Source organism: Oculina patagonica, chromosome 12, assembly GCF_052425735.1.
Source record: "Oculina patagonica isolate OP01 chromosome 12, crgOcupat, whole genome shotgun sequence".
In the NCBI taxonomy this organism is placed as follows: Eukaryota; Metazoa; Cnidaria; class Anthozoa; order Scleractinia; family Oculinidae; genus Oculina; species Oculina patagonica.
In genome coordinates this window covers 21640346-21656392 of record NC_135769.1, presented here as the reverse complement: position 1 = coordinate 21656392, position 16047 = coordinate 21640346, and the positions used below count along the sequence as shown (strand labels likewise).

The following is a 16047-nucleotide window of genomic DNA, read 5'->3' as shown; positions in this document are numbered from 1 at the left end:
GCTTGTTCAAACACACGGGCGTTTGAATTCGCGATTGCGATTATCAAAGTAAAAGTTTACATTATTAAGTTTATTTTAATATAAGACTGAATGGCAGAAGTCATGAAATTATACTTGATTAATTACGAACCAAGAAACAAAAGACTGATTACTACTGTTGAAGGCTGGTTTCCATAGTGCTCGCTAGAGATGTTAAATTTTCGTGTTTTAAACTTTCCCCGAGTAATATTTAACCTCGAATACATGTCTGGGTTTGATGAATCGATCGCGATCACATAAAAGTTGTTATTATTTTAAAGCCTTCACTGATCTAACTCCCGGTAATATATATTTAAATTTATTTAAACTTTTAAAAGACTGTCAAAACAGGAAAAACGAACGTGAATGAAGCCATTATAAATGCGCCAGCGACACAATTACTACAAAATTAAAAATGCCAAACTTTCTAACATATCCATTCTTGATACTCGCCGATGCAAAAAAATATCTGATGTAAAGCCCATTATATGTATTATATGTATCAGATGTTTTGTTTTATAAACAGCGCTGGCTTCTTAATGCAGCTATGCAAAATGTAGTTTGGTTCATATGTATGCATAAAGCTTTATTAAAACGACAGTACAAAATTAACATCAGCGTATTTAGCATTTACAAATGTAATTTGGTCTAAAGCCTGTCAACAGTTCAGTCTTCGTTGATCGCCGGTTATCTTTGCCAGCGAGGCTATTTTTCTTCTAACTTCTCTCTCGTTTTATGTATCTCACATTACCAAGTAAAAACACCTGGGTCACTCATCGTCAAACCCAACCATAACAGAGTATTTTTTTTTTTTATTCAAGAAATTAAATAAAAGGATACAGTAAAGCCATGCACCCAATGGGTTGCATTGAAACCACGTCGCCTTATTTTATGGCTTAAACGTTTCGGACCGCACAAAGCCACTTATCATAACCATAAACCCAAAAAATGCCATCATGTCGCTTATCTCTTAGTGGGAACACTGATCTAAAAACATAATCGTAAACACCTTATGATCGACATAATCATGATCATAAGAATGGTAGATGATTTTCAGTTTCGTATGATTATAATAACGTCCCTGGCTATGATTATGTCGCTCAGTCTTTAGCCGTTCCACTAGACTTTCTTAAAGTCGTTCGCTTCTCGTTTCCGCCGGTTTGGTGGTGGTAGTCTTTAAAGCAATCCTACTGTTCCACTTAAAACATATAAAGAAAATTAGCTTTTTCCCCCATTTTTTTGGAATTCGGTAGCAGATGTCGAAACTGAATACAAATTTGATATTCTTTTGTCCACGTAGTGATGGCTATTTTCGGACAACAGGACCTAAACCTTTAAATCCTTTCACAATGCATCATATATCCCAAAACTTAACATATACCTCTAATACTTAAATAACAAGCATTAACAAAAATGTTATCAGACCTGTGTGAAGAATGGCTTCTTTTTTTGCGTATCCGTCTTTACAACTCACCGATCAATTTTCACGCGATGCTTTGCGTTTATCCAAGCCTTATCTTTATAGTTACTTACTTTGCTTAGCTTTCAGTCAGAGAGGAACGTTTAAACTACTGCATCGCTGCCATCTTGTTGTTTTAAAGGGCCGCAATTCAGTTATAGCTAGGCAATGTAAACAATGGGTTCTGAGGATAGCAAAAGTGCATTAGGTCCTCTGCATACGTTATGACAGGCTTATAATCACGTGATTCTGTCAATCAAAAGAAAAGCTGCATGTAGCCTGAATATTATTGTTCAAGTTTGACGTGTGTAAAGTTAAACTATAATTTGTGACGCTACCATTAGGGGATAAGGCTTATCGCGACTGCTTTCCAGTAATTTTTAGACCTGTCCTTTTCATTTTCTACGACCATGACCGTTAAGGCCGTGAATGTGTCCGGGGTTTTTTTTTTTTTCGCGTTATATAATAGCGCTAGAACCTATTTTTGTCAAGATCAGGTGACAAGCAGCTGTTATTGTAGGTTATATAAGGTCCTCTTTTAAAATTCAATTAAACAACATTAACACAAAATGTTGACGCCACAACTTCAATTCAATGTTCTTTTATTGACGCGGAAAACCATTAAAATGTATAAATTGACAAATCCTCTTTTTACAATTAAGGTTTAAGTTCTGTTTTCACTGAATTATCTAATCCAACTTTAGCAGTGCCTTTTAACGTACTAATTATTGATTGCTTCTGAGTGATCCCTCGGTGAGTGAGAGCCCACGTGACATAACGTGACGTGTTACCCTGACAAAGTTCGAAAACCTCCTGTTCTATTCTCTTATTTAGCAACAACGCACAAAACTTTAGGCGCTTGTTCTTCTAACTGCACGTCATTACGGTCATTTGAAAGAACAAAGCATTTGAGTCACATGAGTCAGCCCCAGTAGAGATTAAGATGCACTATTCCTTACAAACAGAAAAATTTTGCACCGCTTAAAACACATCTCGCATAATTCAGTGAAAACAGAACTTTTAAATTCGTTTATGGGTAATAAATAATTGTCACTTAGTATTTCATTTTACTTCAAAAATATCTATATGTACAAAAATACAGTTATGAAAGTTGAAAACCTTAGCTAACACACACAACTGTATCTGTGCTTACAATTTTTCATTTTTTTTTTCAATCGTTATTAACATGAAGTGACACCTTTATTGAAAACGTGAGCACTGAACGACCAAGGAGATTTCCTTTATCTAGAAGCAAAATACAAGTCTCACAGTAATTTCTAACGAGCGTAGATTTACCAAATTGCCATGGCAACAAATTATTTAGGCAAGTATCTCATCAGTGACGTCATTAGTGGCGCGAAATTAGCTTCAACTGTGACAAAACGTACGTACGTACGTACGTTTTTTTTCTCTTATATCGAAATTTAACTCGAGACAACTCAATTACTTTTACCAAACATGGGATACTGTGCTACCATGTCAAAATGCTCACAATATATTACATTAAATTCAAGACCCCGCGGTCAAAAGCGTTGGGGATAGTGTCGTGGCCTAACCTTAACCCTTTCACTGTTAAAAGAAAAAAAAACTCAATTTCAACTCGGTTAATACTGAAAACCAAACAATACTACATAAGTGTAACGCTCAATAGCTTTCAGTTGGATGGCAACACAGAGAAAGAACTACCTTTAACATCATTATAAACAGTACAGTCAACTTGTTAATGGACACTGCCGTTTTTCAGTCATTTCACAGTAACTAAACTTCCTATAAGACGGCCAGTTGGGGCCGGTCCCGACGGTGGCCACCTTCGAGAAAGTTGACAGTACCATATAAATGACGACACTACCGATTAACAGTTTAAACCGCATTAAAGAGCCGAAACTTTTGAAGTGAAAGGGTTAAAAAACACACCTATTAAAATAATGATCTATTTACTTTTAAATCATCGGTTACCGCTTAATGTACGTATGAAAACTCTACAAACATGTCTACATTATATTTAAGGAGGTGTTATATTAATATAATTATCTACTAAAATTGGCGTTGTTTTCTGTTATCAAACACCATAAAACATCACACTAGTTATAACCCTGTCGGCCCCAGTGTTGTCTTAAACAAGTTCAAGTAAATTCAGGTTATGACAAAGACGAACAAGTGAAGTCATGAGAAAGAACAACATGATCACCTTGGGAAATGCCAAATTTAAAAACAAATTCTCCCTATGTAAAGTGTACGAAATGTAAGAAACGACATATGAAGGGATGTTTTTGATATTAACCTTGGGGCTCAAAGAGTTTAACAAAAGACTGCTTAAAAACATACTTTAAAAAGGAATTCTACTACCCAAGAATGGCTTCGAAATATAACTTCGAGAAAATTATCTGGTTTCTCCGCGTGAGCACATTATGTATAAAAAATAAGGGCGAAGTTGTAAATTTATTTGAATATTACTAATTTTGATTTTTTGAGAAGTAGTACCAAATGTATTCCAGGGTGAAAAGTGGTGAAATTTCCTTACTTTCAAGTAAAAAGAAATTGAAAATATTACATATAAAATTTTATTTTGGTATCTAGAGGAATGTCAATTTTTAAGACCATTCCACTGGCACTTTTGAATTATTTTCTTCCACGAAAATTCACCATTAACCGAGCTCATGCTTCGGATTTAGTATGTACAAATTATTCTTCGATTGCTACACAGCCATTTGACAGCAAACCCGTCTTATCCCCTACGTCTCAATCCTCTGAAGGGGTAAATAAATCCGCGTGGCCAAAGAAAAGACGTTACAGACAAACGGGGGACTAAGGCGAGTCACGTGTTACAGCCCTTCCCAATATGCCTTTCCAACCCTCTAGCGACAGAATTTTTTTTTTAGATATTTTCGTCTTTTTACGAACAAAGGGATAATTTTGCTGTATTATTAACAAATGTTTATATTATAAGATTATGTTCACTCGTCAATTGTTATCTACATTATTGGTCGACGATGTGTAATAAATTTAATTCTCTACTACCGCTTTTTCTCAGTGGAGTAGATCGATATAAACGAGTCTGTGCTGCCTGCAGCCAAATGAACCTGGGAAGGAAAATATAGAAGAAGAAACAATCAGTAGGCCGGTCGCGGTTGTTCTGGGGAGAGTGCAAAAAGCCCCTGGGTAGGGGTGCGGAGTGTGACGGGAATTTTGCACTCTCTCCAGTTTTCGCTCTCATTCAGGAACCAAGATGGCGGCCCGTCGAACTCAACGATCGATCTCTACGACTTCACGGAAAAATAGGCGACTATGAACGTTTTAACCCCAAAAAAATTAAAAAAAAAGGGGGGTTTTTTTTTTTTTTTTTTTTTTTTATTTTTTTCTTAAAAAAATTTTTTTAAAAAAAAATTTTAAAAAAAAATTTTTTTTTAAAAAAAAAAAATTTTTTTTGAACACCACAAGCCCCTTAATAACCACTTCATAAAAGAAAAGGCAAACATTTTATATTTAATGTCTTGTCACGCAATCTTCCCGTCCCAGATTGCGTGACGAGCAAAATCAATGTCTCCCTAAGCTGGTGATAACGGAATGGGGCATGTCACTGTAAAGATTACCGCTACAGCAAAGAAATAACTCCACTTACCCTGTGAGGATGAAATCCGAGACAACTAATGGGCCCAATCCGCTGGCCCATAAAACCGTCGTGATATCTTATGGTACTCAGGTTTCCTCCGTCCAAGTTATACACCTTGATAATCTGACTTGCAGAACCACTAAGGAAAAACAAAATGTAACATAATTATAAGCAAACGTCAGTGTGGTGTCAACACTAAAACACTGATTTCTTGACTCAAGAATATGTCACCATGTCTTCCAATTTACTGTTAGTTTTGTTTTTGTTTCAAGTTGGCTGAATAAACAGACTCTCATGTTCAAGAGCACGTTAAACAGTTAACTTTTAATAAACAAGTAAGTTTAGCAAATAGTGAACCAAAGTTTAAGTCTGCGTTCGTGCATAGTGGCCCATCAGGCAGGAGCTTATCCCGGTTTCAGTAGCATGAAGCGACTAAAAGTATTCCTATTCCCTCCCTGGATGGGATGCTAGTCTATCACAGGGTAAACCCCCCCCAGCAGTAAATTCGCTGGTACCCATTCAAACACCTGGGTGGAGAGAGGCACTATGAGAGTAAAGTGTCTTGCCCAAGAACACAACACAGTGACCCCCGCCAGGGCTCGAACCCGGACCGCTCGATCCGGAGTCCAGCGCACTAACCATTAGGCCACCGCACTTCCTACTAAGTCCGCTAAATCACTGACTTCCCATCCCACAAACCCCTTAGACTTCCACACACTCGGCAATACTCAAACTTGGCTCTCGAACATATCAAATCAATAACAATGTTAATGCACACCATCACTGGTACAACATTAAACTAATAAAGGACCAAAATTAGTAATACTCACGTGGCAAACACCTTGGCTTGGTGATGAACCTCGAACGCTGCCGAGTTACCAACAGTTTCCAGGGATCGCACGGATTCCGTAAAACGCGGATCCCAGAACTTTACGTCTCCGGCAACACTGTGAAAGACAAGGAATCGAGGGTGTTCTGGGTTCAGTGTCAAAATTCTCCATACTTTTCTATATACATTTTCTGTGACCTACGTTAGGAGAATTTAGTTTTAAATCAAGGCTGTTTTCATATCATATCATAAGGTTACCTGTCCGAATCTGTTACATGGTGCAGACAAGTTTTCCGCTCCTAAAATTTAGTTTGTTACATACGATGTTTGATGTAGAGGCGGCAAAGTTCAATGTCTTGACCGGTGAAATGGCCAAGTCAGGGCTGCGCTATGTTTACACTGATGGGAGGCACATCTCATTGTTTCTTCTATAGTAAAAATGAATTGAATTTCTAGACACGAATGACCGAGCTGAAACGCCGTTTCGGTCTCGCCGAGAAAGCGTTTAACTTCTTCAATGTTTTTGAGTCAAGGCCTCAACCTATTTAAATACAAAGACTCGTGAAATGACTCGCGTAAGCAATGCTTTTCTAGGTCTTCAGAGCCACTCGCGAGAATGCGTACAGTATGACGTGAGAGAACTTTATGTATAGCATAACTTTTTCGGTATCATAAGCGACAAGCGATTAATGCAATCATTTACCTTCCACTAATGATGTTCCCGTCCCCACCCTTCTGCAGAAAGACGCCTGTTACCCATCCAGCATGCTCTCGGAGCGCCATCACTCGGCTGAAAGAAAAAGAAATACTGTCAAATATTTTGTGCATGATTTCAAGAAGCTCGTAAACTACTTAGATCAGAGGAAAACCCATAGCTGCAATAATTTGATTTTACAGAGCAGTACTTGACGACCAACGGAAAAGCAAATTTGGGAACGATTATTAAATTGGATTACAATATGGACAAACGTGAACTGTACTCAGTTCTCACATTTAACTGAATCTTAATCTTAGAAGACAGTCCCTGTGTTTATTACGGTTTTAAGCAAATACCTCAAAAGAGTGCTCCCTAAAATGAAAGTGGACAGTTTTAGATACGCAAAATAATTATATAACTTGCTCAAGGGCCTGAATGCACTCTCGAAGGAGAGGGCGGGAAAATTTAGGGCGGCACTTAAGCGTCAAGAAATGTCCTCTCTTAGCCGTTGTTGTTACCTGTCACTTGGTGGCAATCTTCTATCAAACAGTCTAACGGAGCCGTCTCCACAGCCAGCTATTAATAACGACCTGCCCACTGAGTCACACGCTAAACTTGTCACGCAGCTGTCGGCGCCAGTAGGGATGTCCTGAAAACAGAATTGAACGTTCGTTAGTTTTTTCTTTTTTTACTGTGTTGCTAATGGGTTTCAAAATGTCATGGCCCCCCCGTCCCTAAGTTGTAATGTCGTTTTCCCGCCATGATATGAAGCAGCCGCCGCAGCTTCCAGCTGTTTCCCGCCAAAAACTGGGCATGCGTTAAATAGACCAGGGCTACGGTAACTATGGAATTTTATCGCCGCCGCGATGTGACGCAGCTGACGCATCATCCCATTTTTCGCGCCAAAAGTACACAAGTGTTTAATAGGCCACGATTTCTTTGACAGCTTCGCCTCTCTCGACCTTCTAAGCCTTCGGTTGAACAAGGGATAAAGAATCAATTTGAGATATAGCAAGTATTTTAAACCATTTTTTTTATCGAGTGTAAAACAGTGGTTATATTTGTTAGTCGTACCTGCATTCTCATCTCTCTCTGCGTGTCCCAGACTCGAATGAATCTGACGTCGCCAGATGCTAACAAGATGCCTGTCTCCTGCTCCCAGCTTACGACTAAACCAGAACCACTTCCTGCAAGACGAGAACCGTGCAGTTTACATTAAAAATTAAATGCCATTTAACTTATTCGTTTAGGAGGTAGTTCAACTTTTATCTAGACTAGGTTTTGTCCGTTTAGAAGAATTGAATAGTGAAACTGAAATGATGCCCCACATGATTTATTACAAATTTGGAAAGTAACACTGTGCTTATTTATTTTTATTAATTAAATTACAATTCCATACACTATTTTCAGTAACTGGCCTGTGATTACTTTAGATTTACTAAGACAGTTAATAACTGACTGATTAATAACATTTGAAACACTGCTACAAGTTTCTATTACCTTGAGCACAACCCAGTTGCCAAATACCCCATTAACAGTGCTCAGAAGAATAATTAAAGCTCGACACTTAACCTTTAAACACACCACACCACGATCTACCGACTATTAGCCTCATTTTCAAACCGAGACTCGTACATACCTCGAGTAGACGGCAGCATTCCAGACAGAGCTTGCCACGCTGTCACCATTTCCAAACTTTTCTCGCTATAGTTCTCTCCCTCAAGATTCCTCCACACACGAACTGAACCATCATCTGAAAAAACGCGGTTATAAAATATAACATGCTCAACAAAATGTTCGCTAAAAGGATAAAATGTTTAAACTTGAAAACGTTTTCGACTTTAAAGTCAACTCTGTTGATGACTTTTAAGTCGAAAACGTTTGTTTTTTAATCCATCTTTTAAACTTTGTACATACAGCCATAATAATTTTTAAAACAAAATATAACATGTAAATAATAGAAATGCTGAAAAAATGTGCTAATTAACCTACGATGCCTTTGCTGCTGTGGATGAAAGCATTATGATGTAAAAGTTACTTAAACAGGCGAGCATATGACTGAGAACAAGTTTCGCTTTTTGCATTCCGTCCAGATTAATCTTGTTTAATTTGAACCATCTGTGTTTTTCTAGAGATTGTTGAGGGTTTAGGGCCAGTTTGTATGTTACAAAATAACCTAAAATACTGTGGCCTTAATCATTTCAAATGAACTCAAAATGCACAGTCTGCCTTCTTTTTTTTTTTGAGTGACTTCCCAATCACCCTCATAAAGACAACATAGTTTCCTTCTCCAATTAACATGGGTGGAGTGGGTAGTTTTGGTTCTTACCGGTTCCTGTTAACAGCAATGTCAGGTCATGCGGATTAAGGAAGTCCATGCTGGTAATACGAGAAACTTTCGGGTTGTTGTTAACAATGTAGTTCATTCGTACACCCTCCTCCCAATTCCATATGCTGCGAAACAGAAAAAAAAAATCATTGGCATACAATATAAACTTAATATTTTTGTCAAGTTACTTAAAAGGCAAAATAAGACATGAATATTCCACGGCCTTTGACTCGAGTCCATCTCAAAACCACCGCTAATTCGCCGTATTATGGAGTCACTGAAAGTAATTTGAACAACTCATTCCAAAAAGGGCTTTCCCTTTTTTTCTGCCAGGTGTTTAAATAAAGGATTTGTTAAAACTGGCCGTAAAAGTGGAAAAAAAATTCATTGAAAGTGAGCAAGAGATTCCCATAGTGCAACAACAAACACCGTCCAAAATGATCTAGTAGTCTGCAAATGCACGCCTGTCATTGCTCCCGGCCGAATGGTCGAACACGGAAAAAAAAACACAAGAAGTTTACTGAGCACGCTTACCTCACCCCACCCCTGTCAGCAACTGCTAGGTGAGGTTCGTAAGGATGAAACCTCAACACGCCTGGAGCACTGATGTTTTTGTTGATGAATATCTGGTCGTCGATTTTCCCTGAAGCTGAGAGAGAAAAAATATATAAATACTGGTAAACAACTGATGCGTTATCATTACTTCACGTGATTATATAAAAACCATCATTTGTGGTCTTGAAAACTAAGTTCTCGAAACGTTCAATCGATACGACCGAAGTGACCCATGGTGGCACGTGTCCTCTTATTGAAGATTTCAAGTACTGAAAGGTTTGATCGTAGGTTATTTTGATGCCCACTGAAATCTGCATTACTAATGCAGTGGGTTTCAAAGCTTAATGCGCCGTCATAAGTGAGTTTTCACTCGTTGAATACCTGTTTTAGCTAGTTAATTACCTGTTTTAGCTTGTTGTTTTGCCGCCTCTCGCCGCACTTTTGAGTTTCTTTCAAATCTCCACTCTCTTTCAAGATGTAGCTGACTTTGAGGATCATGTTCCTCGGGAGGCTACAATGAAAAAAACTTTTTCAGCCTGTTTTTCTAACGTTACATGATGAAGAATAAACAAAAAGGCATTTCTCTGTCAACAAGCTTTGGGTTTAAGCAATCAGGCACACAGGTCGCATATATGCCATATCTTCGTCGAAGTACTCAAGAAGTCTCTGATTTGTCGCATGAGACAAAGACGTAATGTGAATAGGGCATTTCCGAGTTACCCTTTGCCTCTATTTCAAAACGAGTCTACGTGCGAAACCATTCATATGGAAATGAGTTTCATTTACATTTACATTTTCATGCAAATCAAACTAATTTTCAAATGAATGGATTCGCACGTAGACTCGTTTTAAAACAGAGGCAAAGGGTAACTCGGAAATGGCCTATTGCCTTGTTATAAGCCCAAACACACCATGCAACTATTTTAAAAGTCTTTCAACATTCCATTTATCTGAAGATTACCTTCATAACAGACTGAGCAAAATAACTTGCACACCACTCGGCAAAGTTAGTGCGGACCATGGGAGGTTTAGCAGTGCCTGCTTCTTCATCGGATTCTTGATCGTTGTCTTCACTTGCGCTGCTTGGATGTTTGGTGTGCTGGTAAAACGAAAGGTTCGTGCAGGATTATTTAATTTTGCAACATCAAACAGATTTTAGATTTTCAAAGGCAATACAGAGATAAACGTGTTAAAAAGAAAAGTGGCATTACGTGTTAAAAAGAAAAGTGGCATTAGATGCCACATTAGATGCCATGTTTTATTTGCCGTTTTAATGGCTCACAGGGTATCTGACCATTCCTTAATAGTGTCATAGCTTTTCGTTGCAGATTGGAAAACTGTCACTAGCTGAGATAGCAAAAACATCTGTTGTGATTCAAATTTAGCTTTGATTTAAATTTTTCAAACATTTTGATTTTTTTCCCTTTGTTTTGAGACGATGAAATATAAAAATCACTCAATCATCAACTAATCATAAATCAAAAGAAAATTGAAACTCGGCAAGTTGAAGCACTTTATTATAAAAAAACACCGGCTTGCAAATACAGTCACCTTTTAATTTCAGATTACAAGAAAATTTTTGCAACAAGATTTTGCCAAATTTGAAAAAGGAAACAAGCTGAACTACTCAAAATGCAAAAGCTTAGCAACTAAAAAACTCAAGCCCCTACATCGTCGGTTAGTTCAAGCTAATGACATGACTATGAGAAATCTTCACTTGTTAACGAGTTCTTGTCTTTTGTTCTACACAAACAAACCAACCAAATTCAGTGGTGATCTGAGCCAAACCAACCAATGATGATCTAAACCAGATTATATACTCCAAGGGAATTGCAGATTCATATGACCTTGCTACGTTTCTGAGCTTATTGAAAACATGTTAAAAACGTTTTGAGACCAAACAAAAATAAATGCTTAAGACGTACCTCTGGACCTTTGTCAAACATTTTCCGTTTTGTGTGGAACTCGTACGAGTGAGGAAACGATGCCCCCAGGGGACCAGGGTTGGCACCTTTTGTTGGAGTCGGATCCACTTTCATTACACGAGGTGTTTCATTAGAACTGCTGTGGCGAGGAGGAGACATGCCAGGGCTAGAACAGAAAAGAAAAACAAGTTTACAAATACAAGGAGTACTGTAATGAGGTACACCTTCAGTGTCTCACTGCAGAGTTCAGTTTGCAGATGACTCATAGCTTTTCTTCCTTTTGTTAGTCCTAGCTCGTTATCGTTAAGTTAGCTCGTTAAGCCTCGAGGTTGTTTAACACTTCATGTTACCGTTTTGTAAACATTTTTTGGTGGTAGGACATTTTACAAAATGTTGAATATGTATGAAAAGAACAGAGAATCTAAATGCCAATTTTTCAACTTCGAAGACAAGTGTAGATTCCCTTATTTTTCATTTTTCTTTTAAAAGAATTTGACTAGAAGAAGAAGTATGACTTGGGGTTAGATCATTGTTGAAGACTTTGAGTCTGCAGATTGTTTGGTAATGTTGTCCCACAAGAGCGTGAGAGAGGAATTTGAAGTCTACATCCTTTAAAAAATCATGAATTGTGCTATTTTTTCTTCTGACCAATCAGTTCCCATACGAATATTGACACTGAAAAGGCGTGTCTTTATCGGCACAACCTTTTTCAAAGTACAAAGACTGATTGCATTCTGATTACATGTACTTACTAACAGCTTTTGACCTGAGTGGAAAACACATGAACCTGGAATGTATTATTGGTTAGAGTTTAAATTTTTTTTTTTTTTTTTTTTTTTTCCCCCCTCTGTCTTCATTACCAAAAACACCAAAACCAAAACAATACCCTTAAACACTCATTTCACTCACTCAGAGCCTGTGTGATAAGGCATTGGGAATCTGCCAGGTGACGATGGAGCTGAGGTGGAAAGACTGGATGCTGATGAGGCGATCCTTTGGGGACAAGCGGCAATAGTGGCCTGAAAATTTGCAATACTTTACATCAGTTGATCATAACAAATTGTGATGTATCTGAAATCACGAACTTGTTAGATGCACAAAATGAACTTAATATTGCACGTCCTCACAAGAACGTTTACCAGGTTATACCTATGCCTCTGCGTGCTCAATGGGCAACACGTGTCAAAAGTATTATGCCCCTCCCAGCAACAAAATTCTGAGCGGTGGCTCCCTCCTCCCAACTCGTGTTTTCCAGCGAACTTTAGGGGTAGGTCTCCTCTTACAAACTTCGCTCAAAATACACAGTACTGTACTATATGTATGCCAGGTGGTGCAGGTCACTTGAAAACTTCAATTTAATTTTCTAATTTAATTTAATCAAATATATACCATGGTTTCCACAGACATCTGTTTTCAAAATTCCCTGACTTTTCCCTGATAAACATAAAACTTCCCTGACCAAATATATGTAAAATGTCCGATATAGTAGTGGCCTCCAGCTTCCGCTTCCAAGAAAAAAACGTGACTGAGATCACATTGACCTGAAATCTTTCTTCCAGCCATCAATTGTATGAAATCAGCGGTGTTATATTCCAATTTTTTCCTGACTTTGCTTCAAAATGTAAATTTTCCCTGACTCAAAATAAAATTCCCTGACTTTTCCCTGTCCTTGAAGTATTTGATGTTTCCCTGACCTGTAGCAACCCTGATATACATACATGAAGGAATTTCCCGTTCAGCAAAGCTGTACAGCATTCTTTGAAATTCTTTTTCCTTTAGTACAGTCATCAATAATTTGTAAGAACACTAGCTATTTGTACCAACAACAAGTTTTCGTCGTCCTTAGCTGTACAGATATGCCTACCTTTAAGGTAATGCCATTTACTATCTTTTTGGCAATTTCATTAACACCCACAAATGGATCAACAGACAGATTGAGTAGAGCCTGAAATTTAAAATTCAGCAAATCTATAAATGATTTTTGAACTGAAATCAAAGTTCAAATGTGTTAGGAATAGCAAATCATAATTGAACAACTAAAACGAGTATATTGAAATAATTAATCACCTTACTGCACTTATCAGTTGAGTATGCAACAAGGGAAGTTTTGTGCCCAAGTTTACCTTAAAACGCTGCTGTTGTCAGGGGCAACAGAGCCAGTTTCGACTGGAAACATATTGTGCCTTATGATGTCAGCAGCCCCATTCACCCGGAAGTTGAATCACTGAAAAGACTCAAAAGTGTGACAGACTGCTGAGGTCAATAGCACGAGATGTTTCCAATGGAAACTAGCTCTGTCACCCCTGACAACAGCAGAGTTTAACAGCAAAATTTGGGCGTGAAACTTCCCTCGTAGCATACTCAACTGATAAGCATAATAATATATATAATAGACTACTTTCAAATATCAGATCGTTTTAAATAATCTTTTTTTAAAACTAACCTTCCAGGTATTTGCATACACATTAGACTGGAAGCTGGATGAAAGTGAATTCTGTGAGGCAGAACGACGCAGATCTTTGATGCCTGGGATAAATTCATTGCTGCCTGAACTGCCGCTACTACTGCTGTAGGTCATGAGAGCTGGTGAGACGTGTTGGCCTGCAAGATATATAAAATGTCAATCTCTTGATCTTGTTGCTCCAAAAGTCAAGATATCTGTCAGTCTGTCTAAAACATCAGTTTTAGATGCTAACATAACAGGCAATTAATCGAAAAATGCATTAACAGGCAATACCCACTTTAGTTACTCTTTATGGTTCAACGATCATTGCTTGGTACGATTTTGTCCCATGCGACAAGCTTACGACACGCCTACGACAGGGCGTAAGCGTGTTGTAGGTTTGATTTACACGACACAATTCATGTCGTAGGCCTGTCGTAAGCCAGTCGCAAGCCTGTCGAATGCGACAAAATCACACCGTGTAAATTGGCCTTTAGCAGTCTTTCAAAGAATCCAACTTTGCAGTTACATGCTTATAGTCGTTTTTCACTGTGTTTTTAGTTCAAGATCAATTTTTATCTTTAGCCACCTTTCTCAGAGCATTAAACTGAGCAACAAGTGAAAATTGTTATTTTATTCTGCAAACATTAAGAATGCTGTACATATCAAGTTTCAAGGACTTTTCAAGGCCTTTGACAGATTCAAGATGTAAGCTGAAATTATTCAAGACCTTTTCAAGATTGTACAAACTATGTTTTAAATTAAAAGGGACTGTGTCATGGCTAATTTAATTGCCAACGAGACAGCCGAGCCAAGAGGCGAGGCTGTCGAGGCGGCAGAATCATAGAGCCGTGTGCGTATGAGTGTATAGGCAGAGAAAACCTTAAGTTCTGCGTAAGGGACTTTTTTTACCATATTTGGGTGTAAGTAAACCCCATATTAAGGTTGTATTGTTCTTCCCAACTTCCCAACTGGTTCCCAGTCTCTCAATCCTTGCGAGAGAGCAAATGACCAAAATGGCGTCCACGCGGCTCGCTGTTAAAATTTTCAATGTGGTCATTCATCCCTTTACCGATAAATACACCTTTAGGGAATTATAAATCGAAAGAGAATACCCTAAGAATATTCGACCGCCGAAAAAATGAACATCAAGTCTTCAAACGTGAAAAATCTTCGACTTTCCTTTGATCGATTTACGATCGAAGAGAGACATGAAAATCAAAAGCGGACTGTTGACTTAAATAAGTTTTCTTGACTTATGAGAATGCTGAAGTCGGGTAAATGCTTCCTTTTAGTGTTGATTGTGTTTATAGTAATTGTTTGACCGTGATTTTTCAAATAAATACCGTTTATATTTTATTTGGCACGCATTTTCGCTCCGCGTAGGAATAACATCAATAAAAGCAACGCTCACTAAGGGCCTGTTTACATGATTCCAGAATGACTTTCATTCCGGAACGAGTTCATTCCATCCCCATACATTTTTCTGTATCTGTTTACTGATACCGAACAAAAGGGTACCGTTCGGTGAAATTCTTTGTGATTTTTCTTTTACTTCGAGTATAAATATTAACCGTACGACTCTTATTTAAGTGAAAAAAGTAATGGCATATATGTTAGCCCAAAAACAGCTCTGTAAACTGAAAATTGAGATACGGAAAAATGGGCACAAAAATATTTTTGTGCGAAACATGCGCCATCTATTTTGATCTCGCGCGGAAACCGCGCACGTGAAAATGCCTTTGGTTGAACCGGTTGACTCTGTCATGTAAATGCAGACGAAATTTATTCTGGAACGAGTTTCGTTCCGGAATGAAAGTCATTCCGGAATCATGTAAACAGGCCCTAAAATTACTGCATGTCATACACAAAGAAAGTCAAAATTTTTTGCTTCTACGGCAAATGTAATGTTAATTGAATAAAAATTTTCTCCAAATAATCTTGACCGTTCAATTTTGTTTTCTGTTCAAATTTTCATTTTGCGTAACTGAACATACACTTCGCATGCGAGACTGAATCTACCCGTGCATTACTCTCTATATTACTAAAAATTATTTTCAAAAAAGCATCTTAGCAGTTTTGATTTTGGGATTTGATTTATAAGAAGTTCTTGAAATGCAACTATCTTTTTGTGGACGAAAACGTTTTAACCATCGCGTGTTGTATTTAAAAAACAGTGATT

General features: G+C 37.9%; 1 protein-coding gene across 1 annotated transcript in view; it reads right to left on the bottom strand.

Moving 5' to 3' along the window:
• Positions 1-2062: 2062 nt before the first annotated feature.
• Positions 2063-16047, bottom strand: part of LOC144633654 (regulatory-associated protein of mTOR-like) — a 28613-nt gene continuing 14628 nt past the window's right edge. Inside the window, exons 19-33 of the mRNA XM_078492498.1 lie at positions 13866-14023; positions 13287-13367; positions 12332-12441; positions 11423-11588; positions 10459-10596; positions 9900-10008; positions 9477-9591; positions 8943-9067; positions 8253-8366; positions 7688-7800; positions 7132-7262; positions 6620-6706; positions 5918-6034; positions 5097-5226; positions 2063-4557 (exon numbers count right to left, since the gene is read on the bottom strand). Coding sequence (XP_078348624.1) covers positions 4492-4557; positions 5097-5226; positions 5918-6034; positions 6620-6706; positions 7132-7262; positions 7688-7800; positions 8253-8366; positions 8943-9067; positions 9477-9591; positions 9900-10008; positions 10459-10596; positions 11423-11588; positions 12332-12441; positions 13287-13367; positions 13866-14023 — 1760 coding nt within the window. The 3' untranslated portion in view covers positions 2063-4491. The remainder of the gene's footprint in view (positions 4558-5096; positions 5227-5917; positions 6035-6619; positions 6707-7131; positions 7263-7687; positions 7801-8252; positions 8367-8942; positions 9068-9476; positions 9592-9899; positions 10009-10458; positions 10597-11422; positions 11589-12331; positions 12442-13286; positions 13368-13865; positions 14024-16047) is intronic.